The sequence below is a fragment of the Phallusia mammillata genome, chromosome 4 (genome assembly GCF_965637545.1).
Source record: "Phallusia mammillata chromosome 4, kaPhaMamm4.hap1.1, whole genome shotgun sequence".
In the NCBI taxonomy this organism is placed as follows: domain Eukaryota; kingdom Metazoa; phylum Chordata; class Ascidiacea; order Phlebobranchia; family Ascidiidae; genus Phallusia; species Phallusia mammillata.
The window spans coordinates 15,472,535-15,489,079 of record NC_137255.1 but is presented as its reverse complement, the minus strand read 5'-3'; the positions used below and the strand labels follow the sequence as shown (position 1 = coordinate 15,489,079).

Below are 16,545 nucleotides of genomic sequence, written 5' to 3'. Positions count from 1 at the left end.
TGACTTGCAGTTAAACACACTGTAAATTCATTGCCACATTTAATGAAAAGCAGCGGTCACGAGTTAAGCTTTGGCTTGAGACTTGCTCTGTCTTGGCTTGGGTGTTTGTCCCTCCCGAAATCCATTGCTGTAACATATTGTTATGGTTAGTTTCAATGCATACTTTAAAATTATCCAGCACCCAGTGGCACATTAAGCATCCCCTCTCTTTAACTGATAGGAGTTTGTGCATATTTTTGTTCACTTATACCTGAATAGGATTCGTCTCATAACACCCTATCAACTTGCACTAGAAAAAAAATCCAGATTACAGAATAGGAAAAATATACATCAAGCAATCTGATTAGTTTATAACAGTTTGGTCCAACTTTTTTTGTTTCTGGCTATAAAAAATCGTTGACTTACCCCGCGGGTCAGTGCCTACAAAACATTATTTATAGACACAAGAGGTTAACACATCAAAAACAAAATCCAGACATCACATTTATTAGGTTAAGTTTGCTTGAAATATAAGTTAAGAAATGTTGTTGTTTTTTTAATATTTCCCACTCCAGCATTAAAAAGATGTCTTCCTTTTCTAATGCCTTTGTATCCATGTGTTTGTTGTGGCCATGCGGTTATGTAAGTATCATTTTCAAGTTGGTTTGTTTTTTCTGTTCTTAAAATGTTGGACTTCGTAGGGCCAACAAAATTATCATGTTGGCCTGCAGTTGGACCACACTGGATTAGAACATCGTGTTGTGTCACCTGTTTATGCAACAGCTGAATCTGTGCACCCTGCTGTGCAGATTATTATAAATCATAAATAATCCCATACCAGTAACAAAAAGCTCCAAAATATACACAACACCCTGATTAAAAAACACAACAATAGGGTACAACGAGGGGCAGTTACTTACTGGAACTTTCTATTGACGACTTTAAGATGGCGCATTCTGCCTGTGCCGGTCGTGTGACGTCTCTTCGCTTTCTTGGACCAGTTAACTACAAAAAATAGTTAATCTAATTATGTACTTGCATGATTACCAAAATAATAAATCTACATGATATAATTGGTAAAATCAATGAAGGAGTAATAGATTGTGGTAAAAGATTTGAAAAAAAAAACATTTACATTTTACATCAATACAATTTACAACACAATTGGGTTCAATTTGTCTGCACAATAGGATTACAAACAGCAAGTAAATTGTTTTTTTTTTAAAGCATTTTAATAAGTGATAGGACTACAAAACAACCAAATTGTCACATTGAACATTTTTTGCATTATTGGCATAAGTACTGAAATACAGTTTATTTAATTTACATAATCTTAAAAATTTTAAGCACAAAACAGTGTAAATGTCTTCCAAATTTAAGCTATATTGGAACCTGGTGCATATATGCACAGGAATAAAAGCATACCTCTAAAATCTGCACTTTTTAATTCGAAGCCACGCAAACAAGTTATTAACGTATTTTGGGTCTTTATTTAATTATCCGCTTTTCTAGGGATTTTTATATATCTGATGGGAGTACCAGTTTATCACGACTAACTACTGCATTGTTACATGCTGTTACAAATATTTAACAAATGTAATGTTTAAAAATGAAAAGGAAGAACATGAAACTTTTACTGGATCTTCCTTATTCACAGCAATTTTACAAATACAGAAAATATCTCCAAAAAATATCTAAACATTGCAGCGAATCTGCGGATTATGGCAGTTTCAGATGTGATCTCAGACATGTAGGATTACCATGTCCCATGTGCACAACCTTTATGTCCACATTCAAGACCTATACCTGGTACAATGCATGTGATAAATAGGACCAGACAGTACATTGTGGTAAATTTTTGTGTGCAGTCCTAAAGTTTGGTGTGATTTAAGTTGCGCATGCAGCCAACTGCCATACTCTGCAAACTGGCATCAATGCTACAGTATGTGGTAATATAAAAACAGGGAATGAAGCATAATGACCAAGGCTCGATCCACCAAAATAAACAAATGGACACATATTAACTAAACAACTCTAAAGCAAGATAAAGTTCAGACAATTTATAAAACAATCTTACATTGTCCTATTTTAGCTGACTTTTTCTTTTGGATGTGGTAGTTTGATCTACCAGTGCGGCGACACAAAGTATGTGTCTTGTTGTGCCGCTTCCCAAAACTTGATGTTCCTTTCGTCTAAAAAGTATTATCACGGTAAGACTCTTTTCACGTAGGGCTGCTCATTTATCATGGTAAACTCTTTAGTAAGTTTCTGTCGCTACAACGTTAATTTATTGATTGCGTAAAGTTCTTTCGTGGCTCATAAATTCATCCTTTTAATACACCAAAGTTTCGATTAAACAAATACTCATTTTTTGTGCCCGAAAAGCGGATTCCAATCGATTTTTACAGAACTTTTGGTACATACCATGGCTATCTGTAGGACTTTCAAAGAGGATTCATGCAGAAATTTTACGAAAGAGCTCTACCTAGTGTCAAAAAGTATGGTATCCGCTTTATATTTATTAACATTATTTTTTGGCACTTTTGCTTTTATTCTGATTCCTTTTGTAGCAAAGAAATGTAGAAACTAATAATTAATTTTTTTGTGACTAATCTTTGAAGTTTTTTTAGAAAAAAACTCGAATGGCGGTACTTTTTTAAACCATTGTTTTGTTTTCAAGCATATTGTTTCTTTTTTAGAATAAAAAACAACTTGAGTTAATTTAAGCATTTTGTTGCATACAATTTTATTTAACTGTTGTTTTTGACTTTTTCGACACCGAAATCTCAAAATTTCGCTACAAATCCGGTTGCTGTAGGAACGTATTATGAAAGCCAATCCATTGGTTTAAATTATCACGTGACCGGATCGACACGCTTCGTGGACTTTCAGTGCGAAATGAAATTTTATCAAATGAGTTACAAATACACAGAAACAGAGCGATTTGTCGCAAGAGTTAGAATGAACTGTTGCATGGAAATTTGTTTTGATAGACTCAAATGATAAATTGAAAAGCTAAAGATGAAAAGATTCAGCAAAGGAAAGTTTGTAGATTACCTTTAAGTTAAACATGTTTTAAGTTTAATGTACGATACGATAAAATAGTAATACCAGTACTATCAGCTAAAAATTTATAATGCTAAGTTGTTTTTATTCTTCTTCATCTCAATTTGTACTGAAAATAATAAGTAGTACCAGAAATTTAACTCCCAAATGGCTGGTGCTACATCACTGTTATAAAAGAAAACTGAATTTACCTTACCAGTGTAATAAGTTTGGGTTATTAACCTCTTTGCTTACAATACAGTTAATTAGCTGCATTATTTACAGAAAGCTAAATGTCAATGGTTCTGGAAATTTAATTGCAGTGTATGATATGTTGCAAAGTATGCATGGAAGCAATATAAAGTAAAAAAAATATTGAACTTTTTTGGCCAAAATATGCTAATTTTGCAACACATATATTTGTTACATTAGTTAACTGTTTTTTTAAGCACGGGTTGTCCAGTGTACAAGTTTTTTATGCGGTAAAACAAACTTAGAACGTATTTGTTTATGTATGTGTTGACAAAAGTTAATTTTCAGGAATATTTTTTTTATCTTAATGTAACCAAATCAAGTAAAAATGTAAGATTAATGCGGGTAACACTAAAAGCAGAAAAGGAAGGAAAATCAGAAAAAAAGGAAATTTGTGTTTTTTAAATGAGGTAAAAGATAATTCCAGAAAAACAGGAAAAGAGTGAAATTTATTGTTTCATAAGATTTCGAAAAACGGAAAAGCAGAAAAACAGGAAATGTTTCGACATAAAAAGTAAATGAAGAAACATTTCCCGCTTTTCTGTATATTGACACAATCGATGTTAAATGCTATTAGATCGCTCTTCAAATGTTTTAACGAGTTACAACGGCATAAAAAATGAATAATGAAACATTTCCCATTTTTCTGCCTTTCTATATTTTGACACAATTGTTATTAGATAGGTATTAATCGCTGAATGGTTAACCTGTTGAATTTAGAAAAATTTAGAAAAGTTTCCCGGTTTTCAAAATCTTATGAAAGAATAAATTTCATTCTTTTCCTGTTTTTCTGGAACTATTTTTTCCCTCTTTTTTAGAAAACACAAATTTCTCCTTTTTCTGCTTTTCCTTTCTTTTCTGCTTTTAGAGTTTATTTTCTGTTTTTTCCTTCTTTTCCGTTTTTTTTTCTTTTAGTGTTACCCGAATAATGCTGTGTGTTCATATCAGTGTATATTAGATCACAAATCATAAAGTACCGCATGTATGCTTGAAGTGTGATAAGTGGTGTGTAAGATAGGTAATTGAATAGCATAACATAACGTTACCCAGTAACAGGTAATAACCAACTCTTGAATCTGTCCTATTTGTGTTGTGTATTTCTAATTACCATTACTTTGTAACAGGCACCGTATTTGTGCTGTATAATTTGCTGCTGGTGTCACCGGTGTGTGCAATTCATTTTCAACATCTGTACAACTCAAGAACTTTCCAATTCAGTAAGGCACTGAGAATCCGATGTATTTGGCTTCAGCACTGAAGCATATGCACATCACTGATCAAGCACCTACTGATCTTTCGAATGTGAAGTATTCAATGAAGAGGGACGCCCTAGAAACCATCAACTCCTCCTCTCTGGCAAGAAGAGACAACCACTCTATAATTGCTGAGGACAGTGATTTAGTTAGTGCTGCTGAGATTATTAAAGGTAAATGCTGGAGAGCGCAGATACTTTTTTGTCATGAGCAATTACGCTCTTAGGAAAAAATCCTGTTTAAGTAACTATTGTAGTTTTGCAATTGTTACCTGTACAATTTGCTTTTAATGCCTTACTCATGTTTTGCAGATCAATTTTACTTGGCAACTTTAAGGAACAGGCCAAAAAGCACCACACATACACATTACTTCTCAATTGATGATGAACTGATATATGAAAAGTAGGATCCGATTTGTGTGATCTATTTTAATGCAGTAAAACCTGCACTACTTTTTTATTTGTAGCTTTTATGCTGACTTTGGACCTCTCAACCTTGCACAGTTGCATAGATACTGTTGTAAAGTCAACAAAAAACTCAAGGTAATGTAATGCTGTCTTTTTCAAAAAATATCATAGCCCATATGATTTAGCGGAAAATCACTATGGTTAAAAAATGTTTGTTTTAGCTATGTTAGTTAATACAAAATCATTTCTTAGATATTTGGTGGGAGAGATAAAATGCACATTAATTAATAGTCTTTTAAAGAAGTAATTTGTGAGTATTTATGTGCAGATTAAAAATAGATTAAACCGGTTGTGACTAATTAAATATAAAAACACTTATCTAAATTAAAAATACATATATATATCATGTAAACATGTAGTAAGCTAATTGTAGTGAGTTGCTGAACTTTGGGTGAGTGAACATGTGTGATTAAATGCCTGATTAAAAGTTCTTGTGTTACCAAAGTAGCTTCTACTCCGTGAATTATACTATTATAGTTTGTGTTGAGCTTGGCAACTACCTCAAGTACTTTTGCCGTTTTCCCACTTGCCACTTCAAAGCCCTTAGACCCAGTGTGCTGGTATTTAAAGTGTCCAAACTCAATATTGATGAAGCACGTTACTTTGGTATTATGTGGTCAATGAACTGCTGTGACAGATTTTTTTTCAATTGAGGGGACTTGAGCTTGCCCGAGTTTAAAAATCGATAATGAAACTGTAAATCTGTAAAGTGATTTATTGTACACTGTTTAAGCCATGTTATGGATACACTTTGTATCATGTCATAGAGCAAACATTGTTTGTTTTTTGTGAACTTTGGTGCCTAATGATAGTTTCCAAAATGTAGTGCATAAATTGTAGCAATTATGTTTTGTCACAACATAGATCTCACATAATGTAACTACTATAGTGGAAAAAGGGATGGGTATGTCTGGTATTAATAGAAACAATGGGGCTTTAGTTCAGGTTACATTTAAATATCAAGCTACACCACCTTATAGTTAGTAAAAGCTTACACTTTTAGTCCCTTGTGTTATAACAAAGGCTTAGCGTGTTTCCTGCCCACATTTCACAAATGTTCCACCCTGGCTTTTGTCAATGGGGTTTTGTGTGGCCCTCCAGCTGGTAACCTTGCCAAGTGTGACTCTATTGTGGTCCCAGGTTTCCATTTTGTTGGCACACAGTGGTTTTTATTGTTTGTTCCCATTGTAGTTGTGAAGTGGACATTTTTATTGGCTTTCATATTGAATTATTGTAGGTTGCGTGCTTTGTTAGGCTTTGAAACTTTATGATGTATGAATGAGAAATATCCAATCATGGTGTAACATATTGCTGTATTTCGGTTTAATGCTATTGTTCTTTAAATTTTGTCACAATTGACACTTTAAAGGTCACAGGATCAGTTCCAAATTTACATGCACTTTAACTTTGCTGTCAACAAACTAATTTTGCATTGTTATTTGTCAACAGTCTATATCTCTGGCAAAGAAGAAAATCATTCACTACACTTCCTTTGATGCACGGAAACGTGCTAATGCTGCTTTTCTAGTGGGAGCATTCCAGGTGTGTAAATTATCGCTTTGTTAGATTACCAGTTATTTGCTGATAATTATTATCCATGCGCATTTCTTGTCAAGATAATCCATTTGAAACGAACACCAGAGGAAGCTTACAGGCCATTAGTTGCAGGAAGCAGTCCACCTTACCTCCCTTTTAGGTAAAATGAGACATTTTCTGTAGCAGCAATATGTGTTTCAGAATGTCATTTCCTAAATCATTACCCACAGGGATGCATCTTTTGGCCCTTGTACTTACAACCTGACACTACTTGACTGTCTCCACGCCGTGGATCGTGCCATTACCCATCGCTTTTATCAACCTGATACATTTGACCCTGACGAATACGAACACTATGAACGAGTGGAGAACGGCGATTTTAACTGGATTTTACCTAGCCGATTCCTAGCGTTCAGTGGACCGCATCCCAAAAGCAAGATAGAGAATGGTACAGATTTTTTACTAAAATGTGCACACCTAAGAAAACAACGTTTTAAGTAAACACATATCTTTCTTAAACTGCGCATTACAAAAAATAGTTATAAGAGTCCATATGGTTACAGGTTACCCACTCCATGCACCGGAAGCCTACTTTCCCTATTTTCGCAAGCACGGAGTTTCGTGCATTGTGCGTCTCAACAAGAAGATGTACGATTCCAGACGGTTTCAGGTATGTATTTCAGATATCTTGTCACCGCAAAATCTTATTATAGCACATATTTTGAATTGCGCTTTACCTATTTTTTATAGCTAAACTTCTTAACATACCCGGTAAGAAAAACGCCGACCTTTATTTTTTTCAATCACGATCTTCAAATTTTCATTGTTTTTAGATCACTTTTGTTTATCTCTTGATTTGGGTCAGATTGGAACCAGGTTAATTTACGGGTTGTTCCACGGGATAAATCCATAAACTCCATAAATGAAAAAATATGTGTATTGATTATTTTATGAGTTGCCACCTATTTCGCCGATATATGCGCGCTTGTACGTACGATTTTACTCAACAAAAGTTTCAAGGAACCTTATCAGCCTTGTGTGATTCTTACTTACTATTTAAGGACGCTGGTTTTGACCACCACGATCTGTTTTTCGTCGACGGCAGCACACCATCTGACGCAATTCTGAAACGCTTCCTGGACATTTGCGAAAACACAGACGGCGCAATAGCTGTGCATTGTAAAGGTCAGTAAATGGTTTTCAGGGACAATTTAAATTGACTCAATGTTTCCTATTTATTCCACTGTGCATACCAATGGAGAAAATTTAGGTTAGTTTGTTCCGAAATTTTGGCGAAGTTTCGGTGTGATTTTTGCTGATATCTTTGTCTTTCAATGCATTACATTGGATCACATTGATGCTGTACGCATTGTCTGCACCTACAGAATTTAAAGTGGTCATGAATTGGTGTATGGTTGGGTCGTCTTCACTTCATTGGACGATTTTGTTTGTCCGGGATTATTCGAACAAAGCAACAGTCGCTTAATGTTTGTCGCGAGATGTTATCACCCAAAAAGCCCTTGCCATTACCACTACGCTGTACCCCCGCCGGCCCGGCTGTTTTGTTTGGCAATAAATCCTCGTTAATGATTGCTTTAAAGTGTCCGGGGGCGTCATATGCGGAGTGTTTTTGAGCGGGACCTTTTGTGCGGCGGCCTATATCAACAGCTTTGTTTCTTTGAAGGCAAGTGGGCAAGTTTCGACAGCCCAGTTTTTGCTTGCTATTGGCAAAGAACAACCAAGCGCTATGTATGTCCGTTCTCCATAGTATCCAGTGTGCGATTTTTGATGCTTGTTTTTATTTTTCCCTGCCAACCTAGCTTGCGAACAGAAAAAACGAGTCTCTGTAATGGTTCCGTTAATGTTTGTTTGCGGTTATTGTTTGGCGCGTCACCCTGCAGGAATGTTGTCGCTCTCTTCATATTCGCGATTATCACTATGAGCTTACGACCACATAAAAGCCACAGTGTCGGAAAACACGTCACCCGTTGTTTTTCGTAAATTGAAATGACGTCAAGTTAGAAGGCGTTTTTTGTTGCGTAGCAGCAATCCTTTTAAGACTCTGTATTTAAATAAGCGTTGTTTAAATTGTCCTGTGCAAAATTGACTATCCAGTATTCACCATACTGTTTTAACTTAAGCCTGCAAGGGATTTTTAAGGAGGAACTTATGGTCCTAAAACTTGCTATTTACTATAAACGTAAGGATTTTTTTATTGTTTGTAAAAAAAAGTTTAAATGTGCTCACGTCTCTCAGGGAGATAAAAATAAAAACACCCTGAATATCTTGGAGTTAATGACTTTGCAAGGCACAGTTTACGAACGACTGTCAGTGCAAAATTTCGATTTTCCTGTTTGCATCGATCGTGGTTTGAAATGTGGCAATTAGTAGTCACTCATTGACGAGTCACATTTACCGCAGCCGGATTGGGTCGAACTGGGACGCTCATTGCTTGCTATATGATGAAGCATTACCGGTTCACCGCTGCTGAGTGCATCGCGTGGATCCGCATTGCTAGACCAGGATCGATCATCGGACCCCAGCAGCATTACTTGGAAGAGTAAGTAATTGTCAACATTTTCTTTGTTTGATAATTTCACAGGATAGCTTATCGTTCATCAACCGTCGAAGTTTTATTGAAATTTCGTTTAATTTGACTGAGGCCTAAATTATCTTTTTCAAGCTTACTTTATAAAAATCACATTACAAGTAATACCAGACGAAATTCAAATTTATTAACAAGCAAGGTCACTTCATCCTAATACAGTTGTCTGTATACAACCAACATCGTTTCGTACTTTAGCAGACAAATTTTCAAAAATGTAAACAAGGTGTTTGTTCAGTAACAGCTCATATTGCGCACGGTTGCGAAATTACGGTATTTCCACGTTAAAAGGAACGAAATGTTTTTGTGTACCTAGAATGCGAAGTTATTCCGTAGATATGATTTGTGGCTGGCCTTGTTTGCTTCTGCCATCAATGACTCTCAGAAAAGCCGCAATACATTGTTGGTTTAGAGTTAAATTGGCAGCCCACTCCAGTGGTGATGAAAAACGGGACAATCGTAAATTCATGTCACGTTTAGTGATTTAATTCTCATACTTCGCGAAGTCTGCAATGCCAACATGAAGCACAATGTCAATGACAACCCCATTGTCAGAAAAATAATTAGTTGTTTTAAACTAGCTTTAGCCTTTAAAAATGGTTTGTGTAAAGAAAACTTAGGTAGCCTAATCCGTACTTGGCTGCTTAGACAATATCTCAGCAGGTAGAGTGTTAACTGATAAGCTCTCATTCATGAATATTTCAAAGTTTCTTTCCCCCAACACTAAAAGTAACAAACACTGTTACCATGCCAGGAAACAGCACAGTATGTGGGTGCAAGGCGACGTCCAAAGGGCCGAACTGAACCAGAACCGTATCCGTGGCAACCGGTCGGCTATGCGAAGGGTGACGTCAGAGATCGACGACATTTCAATCCGCGACCGCAATAATAACAACGATGACGTCAGCGTGGGTGCGGCGGGCGACGATAGAACTGAGAATGGATCGACGATATTTTCGATCGTGGATAAGCAGAAGGTTTGTGGTTTGTGTGTGTTATGATAGGGAGACCGCGATTGTGTTGATTCGACCATCGCAACTCATCCAAGTTTTTAACGTCGTAGTGATTCATACTTGAACTGTCAGTTGTGACACTTTTAGTGGCTTTTAGGCCCTGTTGGCGGAAACAGATTACACACAAAACCGCTGGACAATGTTCAGTTGTTACCGAAATATAAAGATACACCCTTTTCTAAAACGTTGTAGTAAATTGTAGGGTGACTGGGCAACAATATGTGTCTTAGTCCAACGGTCTGATGATGAACTAGACCTTGTGTGGTATTGTGAGCATTAAAAGCCCTTGTTTACGCATTTCAAATATTATTTGGGAAATTTTATTTGCACTTTAAATCTGGTTTTGTGTGAAGGATTCGGGCGTCACCACTCGCAGTCGGTCTGGAGCAGGACTCTCCCAAGGCGACAGACTGAGATTGGCCAAAGCCAGAAGACATCCGAGATCTGCCACCACAGGCACATTAAAGTAAATCGATCTTGTTTCACCAGTTTGAGTTTTTTTACAATGTTTGTGGCAACAGTAAACAAACCCCTGGCGTTGTATGTTTTCTATTTGCGGCTTATTTCCAGGTCAGTAGTTAAAAGTTTTAATGTGATTTGCTACTGGTTGGTCTTAAACCAAAATCCACGTGACGTCATTAACCACACAATTCCCTTGCCTAAGAAGGCGATATTGTGAATGAATATGTGTATGTAATCAAAACATAATTATTCTGCTGTTTGGGGGGGTGAATTAAAACGCGGAGCGCAATAATCATTAACACCAGCCGAAATGTTATTACATCCTTGATCTATTTTAATAAGGTAATACACCGTTGCACGAGTGGAACCATAAGCATTCCATGCATAACAAAGCTGTTTGTGAAATATATTTTTTACCTAGCATGTTGAGAGTTTGGTATTGTGATTTGTAATAAATAGGACAAAAACATTTTAAAAGCTGGGTTTATGAACGTGAACAAGCACAAATTAGTGACATTCTAAATTAAATTGATGTCATTTGTATTTTAAGAGATTTCGACACAAACTTTTTTCAGTCCTACAAAACTGTGGAATCAACTTTCGTGAATGCTATGCAATTGTATACAACCTGCGCATCTCTTCCGGCACCTTCACCAGTGCGAAGTTGTATTTTAAACCCAGTGGCCTAAACCCTATTTCCTAGTTTCAAAGTCCAGTTATGTAGTGATAGACAACACAATGTCAAATTTTCAGGGTGGACGACCCGCGTGCTCATTCCCGATCACCGTCACAGCCAGTCACTCGACACACAAGACACTCGGCATCATCGTACAGCCCAGCATCAGCCACCTCGTACTCGTACGATTCAGTGGCCGATGCATCTGCAGTCGCTGCCCCGCTGAAAACCTCCAAGTACGCTGTATCACACAACCCGACCTCTTCTTCACATGGCGTCCTGACTCGCAGCAAAGCTAGGTCAACCAGCGCTAGTCTAAATACCAAAAGGTTTGTGACTGTCGCTTATAACACATTTGTACACAGAGATCTCAATCAAATTTTAAACCTATGCAGAACTGATAGCGGTAGTGCGTAAAAACGCATTTAAAAACTAATTTTTAGCCGTATGTTTTATGCTATAAATAGAAAACCGCACCATAATGCATTGTGACAAACATTTTGGGTGACCAGTAAAATAAACTAAATAATTTTGATTATCCTGATTGAGATCTCTGATGTGTTTGCTATGTAGTACACTTTAGTTTAGAAGATGCATGGTCGTTTAAAGCAATGCACGTTGCATGATGTACAAACTTGCTCCTGTGTTCCTGAACAATGGACATATACAAAATTATTAATAGCACGCTAACTAGAATACAAGAAAACGCATCTGCATGCACGTAAAATACTAACTTAAGAGTATGGCCCGGCTAACACCAACTGACCAACTTGGCCCGTTGACCAGCTACCCTGCGCTGAACAGCTTGCTGGACGGCCATAGCGGTAACGATGGCAACGGTGAAACGAACATCCCCGTCGGCACGTCTGCCTATTCCCTCAGGCATCGTTCCCGAGGCTCTGACAACAACGTTGCGGTTCCGGGGAAATCTCGATTAGGGGATCACTCTGCTGGATACCGTTCAAATCGCCAGGACGAACGTCACCATTATCAGCATCAGAGTTACCACAAAGGCCAGGAACTAAGCTTGCACGGCTCAAGCGTCAAGTATCTGTCGCGCTCGCAACCCGTGAGTAGCAAAGCTGCGCTAAATTAATTATTGTTCTATTGGTCTGTGTGTTGCTGCCGCAAATCAGCTTTCCTGGCTGTCGTGATTGGTTACTGAGCATGAATATGCGTGTTTTGTTTGCATGTAATTGTTCTGTGATTGTAGTGTTTATCGTCCTAATTTTGGCATGGCACCCACAGTTTGATTTCAATAGAGCAACATGCCGCGAATTTTTTTTCAGTCGCTCTAGCCCCCGTTCATCCTACAGCACCCGTTCCAGCACTAAGGTCTACTCGTGAAGCCCGCGGCTCATCAGGCGAAACGCAATTCCCAGCACAAAGCGACATTCTTGTCATTGTGCGTCCCATCTCCATTCCCAAAGTGGCTTCGGTGTGTTCTGTGTAATGCTTGGATGTAGTTTAAACAACTCAATCCTCATATCGGGTTCCGCATTGTTGCGATGTCCCGTATTTTCCTGTTGAGATTAATGGCCACCACGCCGTTTTATTCTTTTACCAAATGCGTGTGATTTTGTTTATTTTTATCAGAGGTCTTTGTGTGTTTGTAATTTTGTTTTTGTTTCTGCCCAAAGTGACCCGTTGCTCTCAACGGTGTGTGGTTTTAGCTTCTTAATGTTGCGCGTTAAAGTATCGCATTATAGATTTGCTTTGCGCGGATTTTTAAACTTTGCCCGTTGAAATGTTGGTGCGGGTGTTATTTACCACTGCTCGTTCAGTCCAGCACGTTACGAGCTTTTCATACGCGAATTTACACAAGCTCAATTGTTTGACGGAATAACCCGTGTGTTAGTGTGCCTTAAACTGCTTTTCGGCACTGAAGGATTGATTGCTCGAAGTGGCCAAATGTGTCAAGCACATTTAAAGTATTTGCCAAACATGTACGTTTTTGCTCTTTCCTTTACTTTTTATAGGTGCGTTTTGTTTTGATGGTGCGGAGGTCGCCTGCAAACGAGCCGTAGGCTCAAAGCATGAGTGCATTTCATTTATTTTCGTTGTGCTTATTCCCACCAAAGCTTTGTTCGTTATTTTTTGGCTTGTAATGTCACATCACACCAGGTTGCATTGATGGCGGTCGATCTGTATTTTGACTTTTTTTACGGAAACGGCAAACCTCAAACAAAAACAGCATTTAAGGTGCTTTAACTATTAACATACATTTGCGGCCACTGGTAATCGTTAATGATGTGCAGCGTTTTAGGTGGAGTGATTTTAAAGTGTGTGTTCGGTGTCTATCCTGGTGAACTTTACTGAGGTACGTTACGACCCTGACTGCCATGTGCGTTTGCCAACAGTCGTATTTTTACAGAACGGTTTGCATTTGAAACATTCCTATTTGTCCCGGTTATAAATTAGCTACAATACATCAATAACTTGCATGCTAAGTTCATATTTATGTTGGTTGAAATTGAAATATGGTTTAGCCTATTCTTCGCGTAGTGTAATTTCGTTTCTAACTGCACATGTATATTTTATCACCACGCTTTTCATCATGCAGAAATAGTACAGGTATATACCGTAGCGACAAATGGTAGGTACCTTCTTTCAACGTATTTCGTAAGTGCATCCTGGTTTAGAGCGCACTTCTTATCTGACCAATTGTCGCCCAATACAATTTGAAGGTCCACACGGTTCATAGTAACGTTCATTGTTTCGTTCAGTGGCAGAACCAAATTGAGTTTTTGCCACTACTGAAAAAAGCCTTTACATTTTATACATCGACAGTTCCTTTCTTGGCTTTTTGCTTCGCGAGTAACGTATTAATTCTTGACAAGCAATTATACACTTGCAAGTTACAACTAAAAATAACGTTTAGCATTGCACTCAACAAATCTTTTCGGTCAAGCATTATTTAGCAGGTTGTGACAAAATTCATTTGCATCATCTGGCCAATGCTTTGAAACCGTCTACCCTTTCTACAGACATTCGCTTACTCACTGGTAGAGCTATTACCACCATACTTCACGGCATACCCACATTTAGCTAATTTACGATAGGTGGTGCAAAGAGCAGAATTACTTATTTAGCAGCTGAAGGGGGGTAGGGTTAGGAAGTAAGTTTTTGAAAATTTTACATTAGAAACTAAGCTCTGTTGCTAGTTTTATTGAATTTTGAATGCTAATACCTTAACACGACCCTAATAGCCCCAACCATGAGCATTTTTAGACATATATCGTTTTTAATGGGTAAAGTGATCTTTGTGCCACACACCTGTGCAGCTTTCATTAACTTCCGGTGAGTTGTTCGTCCGCAATTGTTTGAAACGGTGAATTCTTGTTAAACGGAAGAATTCACTAAACGGAACGGGAGGTCAATAATGCAACCAAAAATGCTGTGTAGGTAGCAAACAAACTATCTTTTTTATTGTAATACTTATTTAGGCCTGTACAAAAAGGTGCAAAAAATACATTCAAAGCTGTAAATGGGTGCGCCAAGCTGTAAATGCCTCAAGCGACATGGTTGACTGCACAAATATTGTTACACATTGAAAAAGCAATAAAAACATGATAATGTTTCAAACAACACGTTAAGCGGATAAAAATGTTTTTGACGATAAATGATATGTTACATTTGTAAAATCACTTTTGTACAACTTTTGCAGTGTTTAAACCACAAATCCATTGAAACAACCCCAATTTTTAAACGAACCAATATAAAAGATTTACAGACCCTTCTTGTTGCTATGGTTTAAACTTTAAAGGGATGCAAAGGAAGCAAACCCACATTTCAATTGTCAAGTTTAGTTTAACCATATTATTTTACTCAGTCACTTGAATTGGGAGAATCAGCTTGTTAGGGTGAAACAAAAACCAGTTTTGATCGTGTATTTTAAGCTCTTAAAACGTTTCATTTACAAAGTTGAGTGGTTCCCTCACACCGATGATGAGTCGATTGTTGCTTTGCTTCTATCTGGAGACTTTATAAGTTTGTCGTTCTTGTGCTTGCAGAGGCAAGAGACGTTGATAAGACCTCGCGCTGATTTTGTGAAGTTCTTGTCGCGGAAACCGAAAACAACCACGTTAACTAAGCTGTAAAAAGAAAAAAATGTGTTGCTTTTATCTGACTTGCAGAAAATCTTTACTGTGACGTGTCATTATCTCGATATAACTTCACATCACGTCATAACGTGTATAAACGTTTGATGTTTTACCTAATTGCGTCACTGATGATCCCATAACCTATTTCAGATAGTATGGCGTTTATGAACACATTCCATGTCAATATATTAAAATATCAATTAGCTAATCCGGACAAACGTTTATCAAATGATTGTTACTTTTGCTTTGCTGGAAAAGAAATAACATCACGGAATCAGAACTTAGATTTGTTCAAGTTCCATGAGTTCACCTGTTCGACATGCTGAGGTAGAAACACAACAATAAGGGTAGTGAAGCCGTGTCGCACGTTAGAAAATTTCCAAAGAACATAACTTGCACAACTATCAGAGGAACTGGAAAAAAGATTTAAATGTAAACTGAATTATCTCAATCTTTGATCGTGAATCAGTTGAACTTACCGATTGTGAGAGTAAAGCCAATCTGCATTAGAATGACTGTCACGAACGCATGAACTTCCCTTTTATCTGTCTTCCGTAGCAGTTGGTTGGAATTCTTCTTGTTTATGTGAATCACAATAATAGTTGCAACGCAAGCAAGGCTCTGTGATGGCGAAACAAGGCTGTGACGTATATTGACCATGAACTTTGATTAATAATTTCCAAGTATACTTATGGAAGTAAAATGTATGTAATATTGACGTGTACAACCTTATATATCTTTGTTTGTTAATGTCTTATGAACGTAAAGAATCAGATAAGTTGGAAAAAAACAGTTTAATGAATTATGTTTGTGAATTAGCCTATTGCTTAAAAGGAACATTTTAACATTTTTCATTACCATAATGACGTAGGGAATGACGTAGAAGACAATAAGCATGACAACAAGAGTAGTGTGGCTTCCGTCTTGATTTTGTATTTTCTTTTCAGTGAAGAAAAACATAAATGTAGTGTGTTGGTAAGTGTAGACCATCAAATCAGGAAACCAAGCTAAACGTCAAGTTGATTTGTTATCAAATATATAAAAAAAATCTGGCACAGCCTTATTTGCTTTACAAATTAAGTAGGCCTACATATTCGAAGTAACAGTAGACATGGATCTCAGAAAACCTAAAACAAAACTGCCAGAGAGCTTGA

General features: G+C 37.2%; 2 protein-coding genes and 1 long non-coding RNA gene across 6 annotated transcripts; 1 reads left to right on the top strand and 2 right to left on the bottom strand.

Moving 5' to 3' along the window:
* Positions 1-26: 26 nt before the first annotated feature.
* On the bottom strand, positions 27-2,487 carry LOC145224427 (large ribosomal subunit protein eL37A-like). The gene is made up of 4 exons (XM_080090917.1): positions 2,404-2,487; positions 2,057-2,171; positions 900-984; positions 27-127 (listed from the first exon to the last, which is right to left on the bottom strand). Exons 1-4 carry the CDS (start codon positions 2,404-2,406, stop codon positions 64-66), a joined length of 267 nt encoding a protein of 88 aa, XP_079947043.1. The 5' UTR covers positions 2,407-2,487; the 3' UTR covers positions 27-63.
* Positions 2,488-4,400: 1,913 nt separating this feature from the next.
* Positions 4,401-13,982, top strand: LOC145223136 (dual specificity protein phosphatase CDC14C-like). Of its 4 annotated transcripts, none has more exons than XM_080089483.1 (14): positions 4,401-4,702; positions 4,841-4,931; positions 4,996-5,071; positions 6,446-6,538; positions 6,613-6,692; positions 6,763-6,980; positions 7,096-7,202; positions 7,594-7,717; positions 8,954-9,092; positions 9,892-10,114; positions 10,504-10,616; positions 11,366-11,617; positions 12,171-12,357; positions 12,578-13,982. In XM_080089483.1, exons 1-14 carry the CDS (start codon positions 4,513-4,515, stop codon positions 12,584-12,586), a joined length of 1,902 nt encoding a protein of 633 aa, XP_079945609.1. In that variant the 5' UTR covers positions 4,401-4,512; the 3' UTR covers positions 12,587-13,982. The 4 variants fall into 4 exon arrangements, with proteins under 4 accessions (XP_079945609.1, XP_079945608.1, XP_079945607.1 ...); XM_080089482.1 differs by having other exon boundaries at positions 12,093-12,357; XM_080089481.1 differs by having other exon boundaries at positions 12,075-12,357.
* Positions 13,983-14,666: 684 nt separating this feature from the next.
* LOC145223138 (uncharacterized) lies at positions 14,667-15,670 on the bottom strand. The gene is made up of 2 exons (XR_013859413.1): positions 15,505-15,670; positions 14,667-15,382 (listed from the first exon to the last, which is right to left on the bottom strand). It is a non-coding gene; the product is annotated as an uncharacterized LOC145223138 (long non-coding RNA).
* Between the last annotated feature and the right edge of the window lie 875 nt (positions 15,671-16,545).